Source organism: Lepisosteus oculatus, chromosome 3 (genome assembly GCF_040954835.1).
Source record: "Lepisosteus oculatus isolate fLepOcu1 chromosome 3, fLepOcu1.hap2, whole genome shotgun sequence".
Classification (NCBI taxonomy): domain Eukaryota; kingdom Metazoa; phylum Chordata; class Actinopteri; order Semionotiformes; family Lepisosteidae; genus Lepisosteus; species Lepisosteus oculatus.
The window spans coordinates 26,943,366-26,955,747 of record NC_090698.1 but is presented as its reverse complement, the minus strand read 5'-3'; the positions used below and the strand labels follow the sequence as shown (position 1 = coordinate 26,955,747).

The window sequence follows — 12,382 nt, the reverse complement described above, 5'->3', positions numbered from 1 at the left end:
TTAAAGAAGCTACATTTCTGATGAATGATCTTATTATTCCTCTGATCTTCAATACTACAATACCCCACATTAATTAATTTCTCTCAAAATCAAACAAGCTTTGTGAATGTTGATGTTTTTGTTGTTTTGCTTTAATTCTAGCAGTACACATCGAAAAACGCCATTCCTACAGAGCTTGTAACTGAAAAGGAAACTGAAACGTCTTTCTCCACAAGCCAGTATACTTCAACAACGCATCACTCTGCTACAGTTACTCGTATATCCAGTCAGAAGTGAGCATAATCCTTTTTTTCCAGCATTTGTCTAGAACAGTGATTCTCAAACTTTTTGGACCAAGTACCACCCCTAATCCAACCAAAGCATCCAAGTTCCACCTACAAGTCATCATCTCATAGGAACCCCAGCAATTCTCAATGACCAACATGAGCACGCGTGCACACACACTCACACATACATATAATAAATATTATAATAATAAACTTTATTTGATATAGCGCCTTTAAAGGTGGCTTCTTAAAGTGTTTTATAGAAAAAAAAAAACAACAACAAATAAAAATAAAAAAGCACCATTTCAGTGAGAGGGGGGAGCCTGTTTAGTTGAGCAAAGCAGATATGAATTAATTTTTCGAGCCTTCATATAATTCACAACAGTCTTAACAGATTTTAAATCGTCAGGCATTGTCTTGACGGCAAAGGTCTCGCGGTGGATGTTGCAATGAAACCATTAATTTCTGGAGCAACCTCTCTAATTCGTGCAACTACACCACTGTGTCGGCTTGTCATTGCTCTAGCACCGTCTGTACAAACTCCGACACATTTTATCCAGTTGATGCCATTCTCTTCGATAAATTCATTCAGAAGCTGAAATACGTGCTCTCCTGTAGTTCCTGTTGGTAGCGGCTTACAGAACAGAAAGTCCTCACGGGACATACCCTCAAACTCGTATCTAACGTAAACGAGCAAATTTGCCAAATCGACTACAGACTCATCTAATTGCAGTGAAAAACATCTGCTCATCTTAACGCGCTCTGTCAGCGTACTTTTGATATAATCCTCCATTTAAATAATTCTATGAATAACTGTGTCTTTCAAGGGGGGCAGTAGGTCGAGCTGTTCAGCAGCTTTTTCTCCACACATAATAGTGTGGGGCTTACCTGCTTTAGCAATCCGCAAGCTTGCATTTTTCCACGTTTCCGTTTTTATTTCAGTGTTTATTTTAAGTATTTATTTCATGCGCATGGAAGAGAAACACAGAGACGCTCGGTGTATTTTTCTCAAATAAACTTAGAACAGTTCTTAAATATTTTTCTGTTATTTTTCACGCTTTCCTGTGCTCACAAGATTACCAGCGTTCGTAGCACGCATTTCTATGCATTCCTGTGTTTACAACGTTGGCATTGTTCCAAAATCACGCACATTCTCCTTTCTCCCTATTTGCTGGAGATACAGTAGCTTTTTTTAAATACAATTGGTCACTTGCGTCCGTAGCACGCATTCCTACAGAGTGGTATAGAATTACAGAGTATCTCTTGTGTCCACTGAAGTATTAGCGCGCACTGTATCGTAGTATGTAGGCTGCGTATTCGACACATAAAAATACAAAATATGAAAAATATGATTTTTTCAGCGCACACAACACAGTTCCAGGGTCATTTGGCATACCACTTGGCGGCACGCCATGTACCACTGCCGGTACGCGTACCACAGTTTGAGAACCACTGGTCTAGAATGTTTTTTTTGTTATAATTCCCTTATCCCCTTATGAAACTAGAGCTTTTCTTGCAATAAAACAGCAAAGAACCATTATGCTTTGTCTTTGATGCTTGCTTCCAGCTTATCCAAAAATTTATACAGTACATATGGTGGATTGTTAGGATGTTAAAATGCTATTATTCTGCCTGATAATGTAAAAATGACTAAACTTGGATTCAGACATTGAAATATGTATTGCTATTGTGTGAAACAGGAAAGAAGCATAAAGTTGGAAGCTGTAGTCAGCCCATAAGGTTTTATAAATGCTTGATGCAGGTCGTTCCATGTAATATATAAAGGTTTGGTTGATTTGTATTGTGGGAAAACTATTTTTACCTTTGAGAACCATCAAAGGTTTGAGATCTAAAAGTACATAGGATAAAGGGAGCAATTTTGAGATACAAAAATTCAGTTGCTTTACCATTACTGCAAAAATAAAAAAAGACAATCCTCATTAGTGCAGTGAATTGGCTATGAGCTTTATTTTACAAGTGAAACACCTTATGAAACAATTACAGCAGATCACGCTAGCAAAGTATTTTTAAAAACCTCTGTTTGACTTGTCTGTTACTTTTGCTGAATTAAAAGTGGAGCATGTGAAAATGGCACTTCATAGTTTTTCCATTGTCTTCATTTATTTACGTATGCTACAGCCATAACACTTTTAGAGCTAAATCTGGTTCAGACCAGAAGACCTTACCCTTTACTAAGCGATTAACTGATTTTCCTGGTTTTGTTTCTTCTAGTTGGAGTAATGGGCCCAGTGAAAGCCTTATATCAGAAAGCCAGTCAGTTGTGGTGACGTCTTCAGTGGAAACCAGTAGAAACACCACTCCATTAGGTCATCGGGGGCGTTTAAATGCCACCAGAAGTGCCCGAGACCTGAACGCCTACATAAAGAGTTCCAGAGACACTCCTGACTCCTATAAGGATTCACCTCACAGTGAGAGGTAGTAATGGCATTCCTTCACACCAGAATACACCATCTTGTGTACATTCGTACACTTTGAAAACCTCGTGCAAAAAAACTTGTACTATGGTACTAGAGTACATCACCTTGTGTCAAAACAACAAATTGGTTCACGTTGTTTACAGATTTGCTGTTGCAACAAAATAATGTAAATGTTTGTACTGTATGATTTTCAGGAATCACAGTTTTGTTCTTATTATTACTTACTGGGCAAATGGAGAAAAATGTAAAAGGTTATAAATGAAATATCTTTTTGTATGTTTTGAAAGAGGTTCTGTCTAAATTTAAATTGATAAAGGTATTATATTTTGTTTTGACAGTATATTTATTATCAAATAGGATCTATAGGCTTTTGGGAATTATTTATCTTTCCTTTTCAGTAAAATTGTATAGACTTGCACAGATAAGGCTGATTTTTTATTTAAAGTTAGACTCCCCACCAAAATAACTGAGAAAAATAGAGTATGAAATTAAAATAATGCTTTAACACAGGGATGGTATTGTTTTATTTCACAAAAAATAGAAACAGTTTAATAATGAGGCATTTTATTTTGAATTCAAAGTGGGCAATCACATCTGTTGCAAATGCTTGATCATACCTGACATGAGCACAATTAAATATCAGTGTAAAATTAAAAGGAAAAACATTTGAATTCATATACTGTATACAATGTAAAATTTGAATATGCAGCAAGAAAGGCATCGTAGTACACTACAGTGTGACTTAATTTCAATAGCAGAATATACTTTTATTTTGTCCCAAAGCACATTGAGCTGTTTAGCTCATATTAAATACTTTAACACAATAGCTCAGACTTGTGTTTGCTAATGCGTACTTGACATTAACTAGACAAAGAGACAAATGTAGAGCATTCCGTACACTTCCTTTGTGAAGTTGAGGTTAACGTTTGTATGGCTCAGACCCACATGCTTTAGCTGTTTGACCCTCTTAATTACTGAGATAATACCATAACGCTGTCTGTGTTGTTATGCCAATCAAGGCTGCCCCTATGTTAGTTAAATGTCTGCCCTCACTATTATGTTACTTGAGGATTTATTTGCATCTTTGTCTTTTAAAACAGTTGAATGAACGGTTTTAAACTGCCCTGGAATACAGACAGCTTATTTCAATGTTGTGGCCAACAAAACACAGCATGTGACCACAGAGAATTGTATTCATTACAAAATGAGAGACTATTGGTTTTTTTTTTCTCTCTGTGGTTATGAGAGCCGCTTTTCAGCTTTAATTTTAATTAAGCAGATAAATGACATGCACTTAATTTATTCATCCATCCATCCATTTTCTAACCACTTTATCCAATTAAGCAACGGGCACAAGGTGGAATATACCCTGGATGGACACCAGTCCATCACAGGGCACATACAGTATACTTTACACTCACACCAGGGCCAATGTTTCCAGAAGCCAATTAGTACAGTATGAATTTGAACTGTGGGAGCATCTCACGAGGAGAACCTACAAACTCCACACAAATATCACCCCAGATCTGGAACGGGACCCAGGGCCTTAGCGCTGGAGTTGGATGTCCTAATTGTCACAATTGCTGTGCAGTAAAGACCAAGAAATCTGCTTCCTTTTCATCTGTTAAGACATGGCAAGTTGTCTGCACAAAAGCCAAGGGACTTTCCTTCCCAGAGTACAAAGTTGAATATTCATGACTATCATAACAAGTGAAATGCAAAATATATTATTATTGGTCCATTTACACTTGAAAGGTGACTCATCCTTTAAAAAAATGTAATCCTTCATATAATAAACCTAATATTTTATTATTTATAAACACAATGACTGAATACACAGTTTTGGCATAATTTCAAAGGCTGTAAGGTAAATTGAGCAGATGGGATGTGAAAGTTACTTGAAAGAATAAAAGAAAAGTAAGAGTCAAATGACAAATACTGACTAGAGCTTGATGAACACCTGCCTCTTTAAATTTACCCATCCAGAACATTGCTTGTGCTGCAAATAGAATGGAAATACAGCTTTATGAATATTGATCAATCCCAGCATAAAACAGGATAATGTGTATTTTTGACTTGATTTGTATTAAGATATAATTTATTATTATACTTCATTTATTTTCTGCATTTTTTATTATTGCACCTGTCTTTAAGGGCAACACTTTGCATATATTAAAAATAAATCATGGCACAACAATATTAACAGTTCTCAACAGAAACCCATGGAAATGGAAATTTCTCATATGTTCTATTAAATGAATCTCTTGACTTTATTAGCTTGAGATAACTGAGAAGTGCAGTAAGCTACATGCGATAGACTATGTGAAATAAGGAGAAAACCAAAAAAAAGGGAGATAGTTCTGCATGAATTACCAAGAAGCTTGTAAGTTAACACACAGCCTGTCTCACAGTTGACTAATAGTTGGCTTGATGTTCTTCATCTGTATAGAAAAGTTACCTCTGGCATCAGGTCTCAGGGTTTAAAGTTATTATAGAAGAAGATTAGTAGTGCAGAATCCAACAGAAGAGATGTGTCACTATAGAAGAAAAAGTGTCACTATAACCATATTCATAAAGTGTATTCATAAAGAAACACAAGAGGAATGCAAAATTATTATTTTTTTACATTTAGATTTATACTGTATAAAGGACTAAAAAGCTTTATTATCACGTAAAACTCATGCTTAAAGTGTGATCCCTGCTGGTGACATTTCAAGTCAAAGTTTTATGTACTGTATGTTTCCACTAAATAAAATAAAAAGGTGTAATGCAACAGTTTTAACCAGTCTTGTAATAAGAAAGTTAATGTTTTGAATATTAAGAAGGTAGCATTTTATTGTTTTTTGTGTTTCTCTCACTGTGTTCCCTCACCATTATTTGTTTTTACCATTTTTTCCTGTAGTTGTCTTTGCATGTGCTGTTTTCAAGTTGCAGGGTGGTCTTTTGATGATGGCATGATACCCAATACAGCCTGCACTCTGTCCTTACTAAATGACCAAACTTCTTCTTTTTCTTCCTAAGGTATGTTTCCGCTATGACAACCCCAAACCGCATGTCTCCAGTTGACTTGCACAATCTGACTTCCCCCAAATCCCCACCGTCAGAGGTGTCCCAGCCAATGTCCAGCCTGGCCACGTCCGTTCCCTCTGTGGCCATCAGCCCACTGGGTGAAGAGGAGCGCCCTCTGCTGCTGGTGACACCCCCACGCATGCGGGACAAACACCAGGAGCACCCCAGCAGCCAATACCAGCGAAACTCCGCCCACTACAACCACGCCCACGAGGCCCACAGCCCACCCCCCAGCCCGCTGAGGATAGTGGAAGACGATGAGTACGAGACCACCCCAGAGTATGAGCCAGCCGCGCCGCAGCCCACAAAGAAACTGGCCAACGGCCGGAGGGCAAAAAGAACAAAGCTCAATGGCCACGTTCCTCACAAGCTGGAGTCTGACAGCGACACAAGCTCGGAGAGTAGCAGCTCGGAGAGCGAAACGGAAGATGAGAGAGTTGGGGAAGACACACCTTTCCTCAGCATACAGAACCCCTTAGCGGGAGATCTGGAGCTGGGCCCTGCGTTGAGGCCAGCTGACGGGAGCAGGACTAACACGAACCACAAGCTTGCCGCCCAGGAGGATCTGCAAGTCAGGCTGTCCAGTGTAATAGCTAATCAAGATCCAATTGCTGTATAAGATGAAATTAACAATAATGCATAGATTCACCAGTAAACTTTTATTTTATATAAATGAAGTATTCCAGGAAAAAAAAAAAGATAAAAGAAAAAAAATACTTTAAATTATTTTAGCAGTAGTGATAAAAAAGTCTTTTATAAATTAAATATACGTATGTAAATGTTTGAGTTTTGAATGAATGTGCCATACAGTATGTAGCAAAACTTACAGTATTTAAATGGAGAGAAATATCAATGGTGCCTTTATGTTCTGTTCTCTTTGAAGTATATTGCGTAAAGACACTGTTCCAAAGTATTTCCACAAAAGCACTGTAGTTAGGTAAAGTCCTCTGGCTAGTTGCTTTTTGTCCCACACATCCATTGGTTCCTAAGTAATGCATTATGGGGATTAATTATCGTAACACTACTAATAATGATTAAACCTTCTAAGCATAATTTGTCTTTTTCTGTATCGCCAAATACATTAAAAATGTTGGCTATCAGATCCTATGTTGCACTTTTGTGTCCTTAAACCTCCATTTAAAATGTTTTATTATAATTTGTTGTTCTGTTTAGCTGTAGTCATATTAGAGATCTGTAGGTGAAGTTATTTCTGTGCAAACATAAAAATATTTAGGTTTTTGTTTTGTTTTATGTCCGTTCTCCTAATGAAGGCCCAGTATAGAAATACCTGCTCTGAAAGAGTCAACAGTATACAGTATATGATACATAATAGTTTATGTATGATACAACAGGATCATAAAGAAACTGATCTATAATTTCTGGTTCTGGATCTTCACTAATGTAGATCATACATTGAGGGGTAAAATAATACTTGGAAATTTAATTTTTAAGTCTAAATGTAAGCTTTAGGCAAAGTTAAATTAAATTGGTACTGATTTTTAGTCAAAAATTAAAACATGATATACAATTACAATTAATGTGATACATTTGACTTATCTTTCTTATTTAAAATATTAAAGGAAAATTAAAGGAAGCTTAATGTAGTACTACTACAGTGAAATTATTGAAGTGGAGCTGTCAGATCTGTTATTTATGATAATAAAATATATAGTGTTTGCCAACTAAAATAATTGCATAATTTGTTATTGCGGGAACACATTTAATTTCTAATATTACAGTACCTTATTTTCCATTTTAGAAGTGGAAATGTAAAGAGAAGAATAAAATGCATCTTATTAAGTTGACTCAGATGTTCAGTTCAAGTGTACTTGAACTGAAATAGCAGAGATCTCGTTCAATTTCATGACAATAACATAATATGATATTTTGTGGTGAAGTACTATTTGAAGTTAAATTTTGCCTAACAATGTTAACAAAAATACTATGAGGGGATTCGTGAAGAGTTCAAAGTTTCATTTTATAATTCTGTCCAAGTTATGATTGGTTTTAAAAAGTAAAGGGATTCCCCATAATACCTTGCTTTCAACCAATAATGTGTTCATATTGTGTAAATATACCACTAAATACATAGACCTCTTTGCATTTCCTGGCATATTAAACACAGTGACTTGTTTGTATTTATCATAAAACAATATTGTAATTAGACCACTTTTCTCCTTTCTCTTAATTATGTCTTACATAACCCCAGTGGGAACATACGCATAGTAAATTGTTTTTTTTCTGCTTTGTTTAGTTTTGGTAAAGGTGCAATAGTTGAAAACTATTCCATCAGTTCAGGTTCACTTCCTTTAATTGAGCATGATTGTGGAAGGTTGAAGTCTACAAATAATGCACTGCCCAATTATGTAGTTGTTATGCAACATTGCTACTAACATGCTTCCATAGCAAGCCATTATAAAATGCAACTTACTGTATCTGAGTCAAGGCCTACAATAAATGCAGGGAAAGCATTTTAACTAACAACACAAAAAAGCACTATCGCATCTTCAAGCACGTATATTATGAGGCCTACAGCATGCATGTGTTGCACTGTATGTGAATGTGCATGAGAGATGTTTGATGACAAACCAGGAATCCACAATTCATAAAGTAAAAGCAGGGTTATTGCACCTTTTTCCTGTCTTATTTTAAAGCACCCAATTTTAGAAAAAATCATTTTCATTCCACATTGTCAAACACATTCGGTAGCAAATCAAATCTACTTGTTATACCTACATTGTCCCATATGTGTATTTTTAATAATGTGTATTGCGCATTGTTTCTCAGAGTCAAACAGAGCTGAAGATCTTTAAATCTTTAAGGACCTTTGAGATGAGAACATTGCAGTACAACTTAAGGAGGGTATGCACTGAGTTGTGCCTTTGGGTCTTTCAGCTCTGTACATCTTCCCACAGGGAAGACCATTGAACTTTCACTACAAACGTCACTCTCGCTTAAAGCAATTAACAAAATCACCTTCAGTCCTGTTGCAACTTGAGAATGGAAAAGCAGAGCAACAGAGTGTGTTTTTTATACCATGCAAATGATTTAATACCTTTTCAAAAATATCCCTGACTTATGACCAATCTAACCAAGAGTATGTACTTAAATGCATACAAATATGTTCACCTATGATAACCCTATTTTTTTTCCTATTGGCATAAAAGCCAATAGAGTTTAAAATAAACTAAAGTTTGGCTCGGGCTTATTTAACAAAGCATGACAAAGTTCCAGAATCAGTATAAATCCCGTGTGATTTCTGCTATAGATCCATTCATCCCAACATGTGTAACATACAGTAGTAAAAGGTCTGTAAGAACCTTTGCCCTTAATCGCTCAATGAGCATGCCCCCATTTAAGCCCAGTTATCAGACTCATCATTTGACTCTAAACTTCCAACATACAAATTAGCAGATTTAGGATGAAGATTGATTAATAACATTCTAATGATATCTACAAAGTCTTTGGCCCTTTACTTTCAACCATAAATCCTGTTGTTTGATTGTAGTATTTTCTTGTTTTGTTTGTTTGTTTGTTTATCTACTGCTGGAAGATTTTTATTTTATTTTGAAACCTATTCCAAAATTGCAATTTGTCATGGCAGAGTACAGTGTTAAATGTTGTTTTGAAATAGACAAAGGACGCTGCTTTGGATAGACTTGCAAAGCCTACCAAATTCATGTTATCTCTCATATCTAACAGAATTTCAATAAGAGACTAGAATAAAATTGTGTTTTCTAAAGTGAATCTATGATATAGAGACACACTGTTTTATTCTAGGCAGAGTACTTGTAAAGAAATCAGCAAATCTTATTATTAATATTGGAATAATCATACAGTTTATATTAAATGGTTACATTAACATGAGAATAGTTGTACAGGATTAAGAAACTGCATTCATGATTAACTGTTAATGCAGTTAAGTGTTTTGGTCACCTTAAAATACTGGTGTAAATTATATTAGCAGATGCAAGACGTTCTATCATAAGTTTTCTACATATACCTTCTGTAACAAAATATCTGGGTTTTTTCAACATAATTAAAATCACATTGGGTTGTGTTTAGACAGTAATTCCACTGAGAGATTACTGTACTGTACATGTCAAATCCTTAAATAAGTGGTTAACGTCAGTGTAATTCTACACAAGATCTTGGAGTAACCTAGTAAGATTCTATGGTGATGTAAAGAAATCCTTGTGGCGTGTTCTGTAATCACTTTGTTCTCTACATTCCTTGGAACCTTGTGAGTATGGAACATGGCCTGCTGTGTGTCTTAATTATGCACTGAAAACAACAATGGTGCAAGTGGTCTTTTCATCCGAGGGTAAAATGATGATTTGTGTTCAGCAGGGGAGGTGATTGTTTAATTAGTTTTCTGAAACCTGATTATGATGGTTTCCAATATAAAATTAACTGTGCACATTCTTTACAAAACAGTTGTTGTTGAATCTGGCTCTGTACTAATTCTGCTATAAAAAACGATAAAACTCCAAAAAAAGAAAAAAACACAAACCAAGTACAGTACAGTTACTAACAGCAGAATTAAAGTATGCACAGTGCTGATCTTGTGTAGATTACCTTAGGTGAATTGATGGTAGCACAGTTTAGCAGAGTGGAAATGCTATGTGGATTACCTTCCATGCTCACATTCTGTATTCACATTCACATACAGTAGTTAATTGCCTGGCTATGTATAATTTAATCCTCTTTGTATATTTCAATTCAAAACCTAGACTGACACACATGTAGATATATGCAAATTTTCCTTTTACAATCCTGCCATAGATAATAGATTGTTTTATTTTTTTCTTATTAATTTATATATTGCTAAAATGGCACCCCTACAAATTCACAGTAACATTGTAAATGCTAGTTGTATTTATAGAAATGTTTAACCAAAACAATTTTTATGCTGTATAAACAAAGTGTTTGTTTTTTTTTTTCTTTTAAATATTCATCCACATATTACTTTTTAATAATTTATTGTTGAGAATAAAGAATGTATCTATGTAACATTGTATAAAAATGTTGGAAGAAGTTTTTTGCCACTTAAAAATGGGAAACTCAGCAATATCTTATTATTTATTTATTACAGTTGCAATTTTTTAAGAAGTTAAATTTTATACCCTTTTCTTGTTCATTAAATTGTATTATGGCATCCATGGTATTGTTTTTCTTCAACTGTTAAAAACTATAGTATTGACATTACTAAATTTATTTTGTGTATGTGTAGGCTTAAATGAATAGTACACATTTTCTGTGCTATTAACATTAATTCTTTACAGTTTCAAAGTAATATAAGTAACAGTAGTTTTTGCTGGTTCATAAATATAAACTCTTGTGTCTTATGAACGTAGAAAATTTGCAATAAAATTCCTGCAAACTGATGCTGAATGTAAACTGAAAAGGATTTTGTTTTTCTACTGAATTTGATCTTTTACCTTTAACAGTAGGCAGTTATTTCCCAATTATGTATTTCTCATTATTTTTCATTTAATAGGCTTCCCTGAAACACGATTTGATATTTCACTTCTGTTTCTAATTCTTGGTCCTGAAGTACTTGATATACAATGCAATTTTTACTATTTATACGTGATCAATATGTAGTTATTAAAGAGCACTTAGATTCCAGTTGTGGGTTTACTAAATAAAAACCCATATTTAGGTGCAGTAGCACACAAGAACAGATTAACAAAACTTACTTATGCCAGAAACATGAGGAAACACACAAAAGTAGAGAGCCATATAAGCACCATTGAAGTTGGTGATTGAGCAATTTAATTTAGGAACTATGTCTTGAGTAGCAAATGATGGATAAACATTTACTTGGGTTTATATCACATAAATGTAATTGTTCTCATTTCTAGATCTGCGTTTTCAGAACTTGTATTCCTTCAGTAAGATGTGCCACTGCTCTTACACGTATTAATCAATGCAGCCATCGTATCTCTATAAACCTGACAAAACAAAGACAAGCATGTTAAAATATCATTGTGTTTGAAGCAAGTAACTACAGTATTTATAAAGCAAGTAATTCAGATTTGGATGTGATGTCAGTCAACAACTTTGACAAGAAAGACTACAGTACATTTAACCCCACAATATGGTGATCAAGTGCTTTGTACTAATCCATTTCCACATGGTTGATATAAGAACAAAAAGTTACAGAAAAGAGGAGTCAGTTTAGTCTCAGTCATACAAAGTTGTTTCTTAAAGGAATCTATGCTGTTAGCTTCAACAGCAGTTAGGGAGTTTGCTGCATATTCCTGAGAATCTTTCTACGCGTCTTCTGTTTTCTGCTCATATACCCAATTGCCAGTTGACATCCCAGGTCCTCACATCATCATTGATCTTGTAGATTTGTGCTGGATTGACTTGGTCAAGGCCTTCCAGGAGTGTGTATAGCTGAGTCATGTCAGGTCCCCTAGTAATCTTTTTTTCAGACCAAAAGGCTTGAATTCCCTCAATCTTGACAATCCCAAACCAGATTAGTTGTTTTCCTTTGTATTGAGTAGTCATTCGGCTTCTCAATTTCTATCAGTAAGGCTGAGTGAGGTACTACCATTGCACCCTTGAGCAAGGTCTTTTGCTCACAGTGTCCCTGGAAAA

General features: G+C 35.1%; 1 protein-coding gene across 8 annotated transcripts in view; it reads left to right on the top strand.

Moving 5' to 3' along the window:
- Positions 1–9,603, top strand: part of nrg1 (neuregulin 1) — a 249,483-nt gene extending 239,880 nt beyond the window's left edge. For 7 of the 8 annotated variants that reach the window (XM_006627090.3, XM_015338379.2, XM_015338371.2 and 4 more), the window contains 3 exons: positions 142–272; positions 2,499–2,702; positions 5,726–9,603. In XM_006627090.3, the coding sequence (XP_006627153.3) occupies positions 142–272; positions 2,499–2,702; positions 5,726–6,392 (1,002 nt within the window). In that variant the 3' untranslated portion in view covers positions 6,393–9,603. The remainder of the gene's footprint in view (positions 1–141; positions 273–2,498; positions 2,703–5,725) is intronic. The other variant, XM_015338362.2, reaches the window with a different exon arrangement.
- The last annotated feature ends 2,779 nt before the right edge of the window (positions 9,604–12,382 follow it).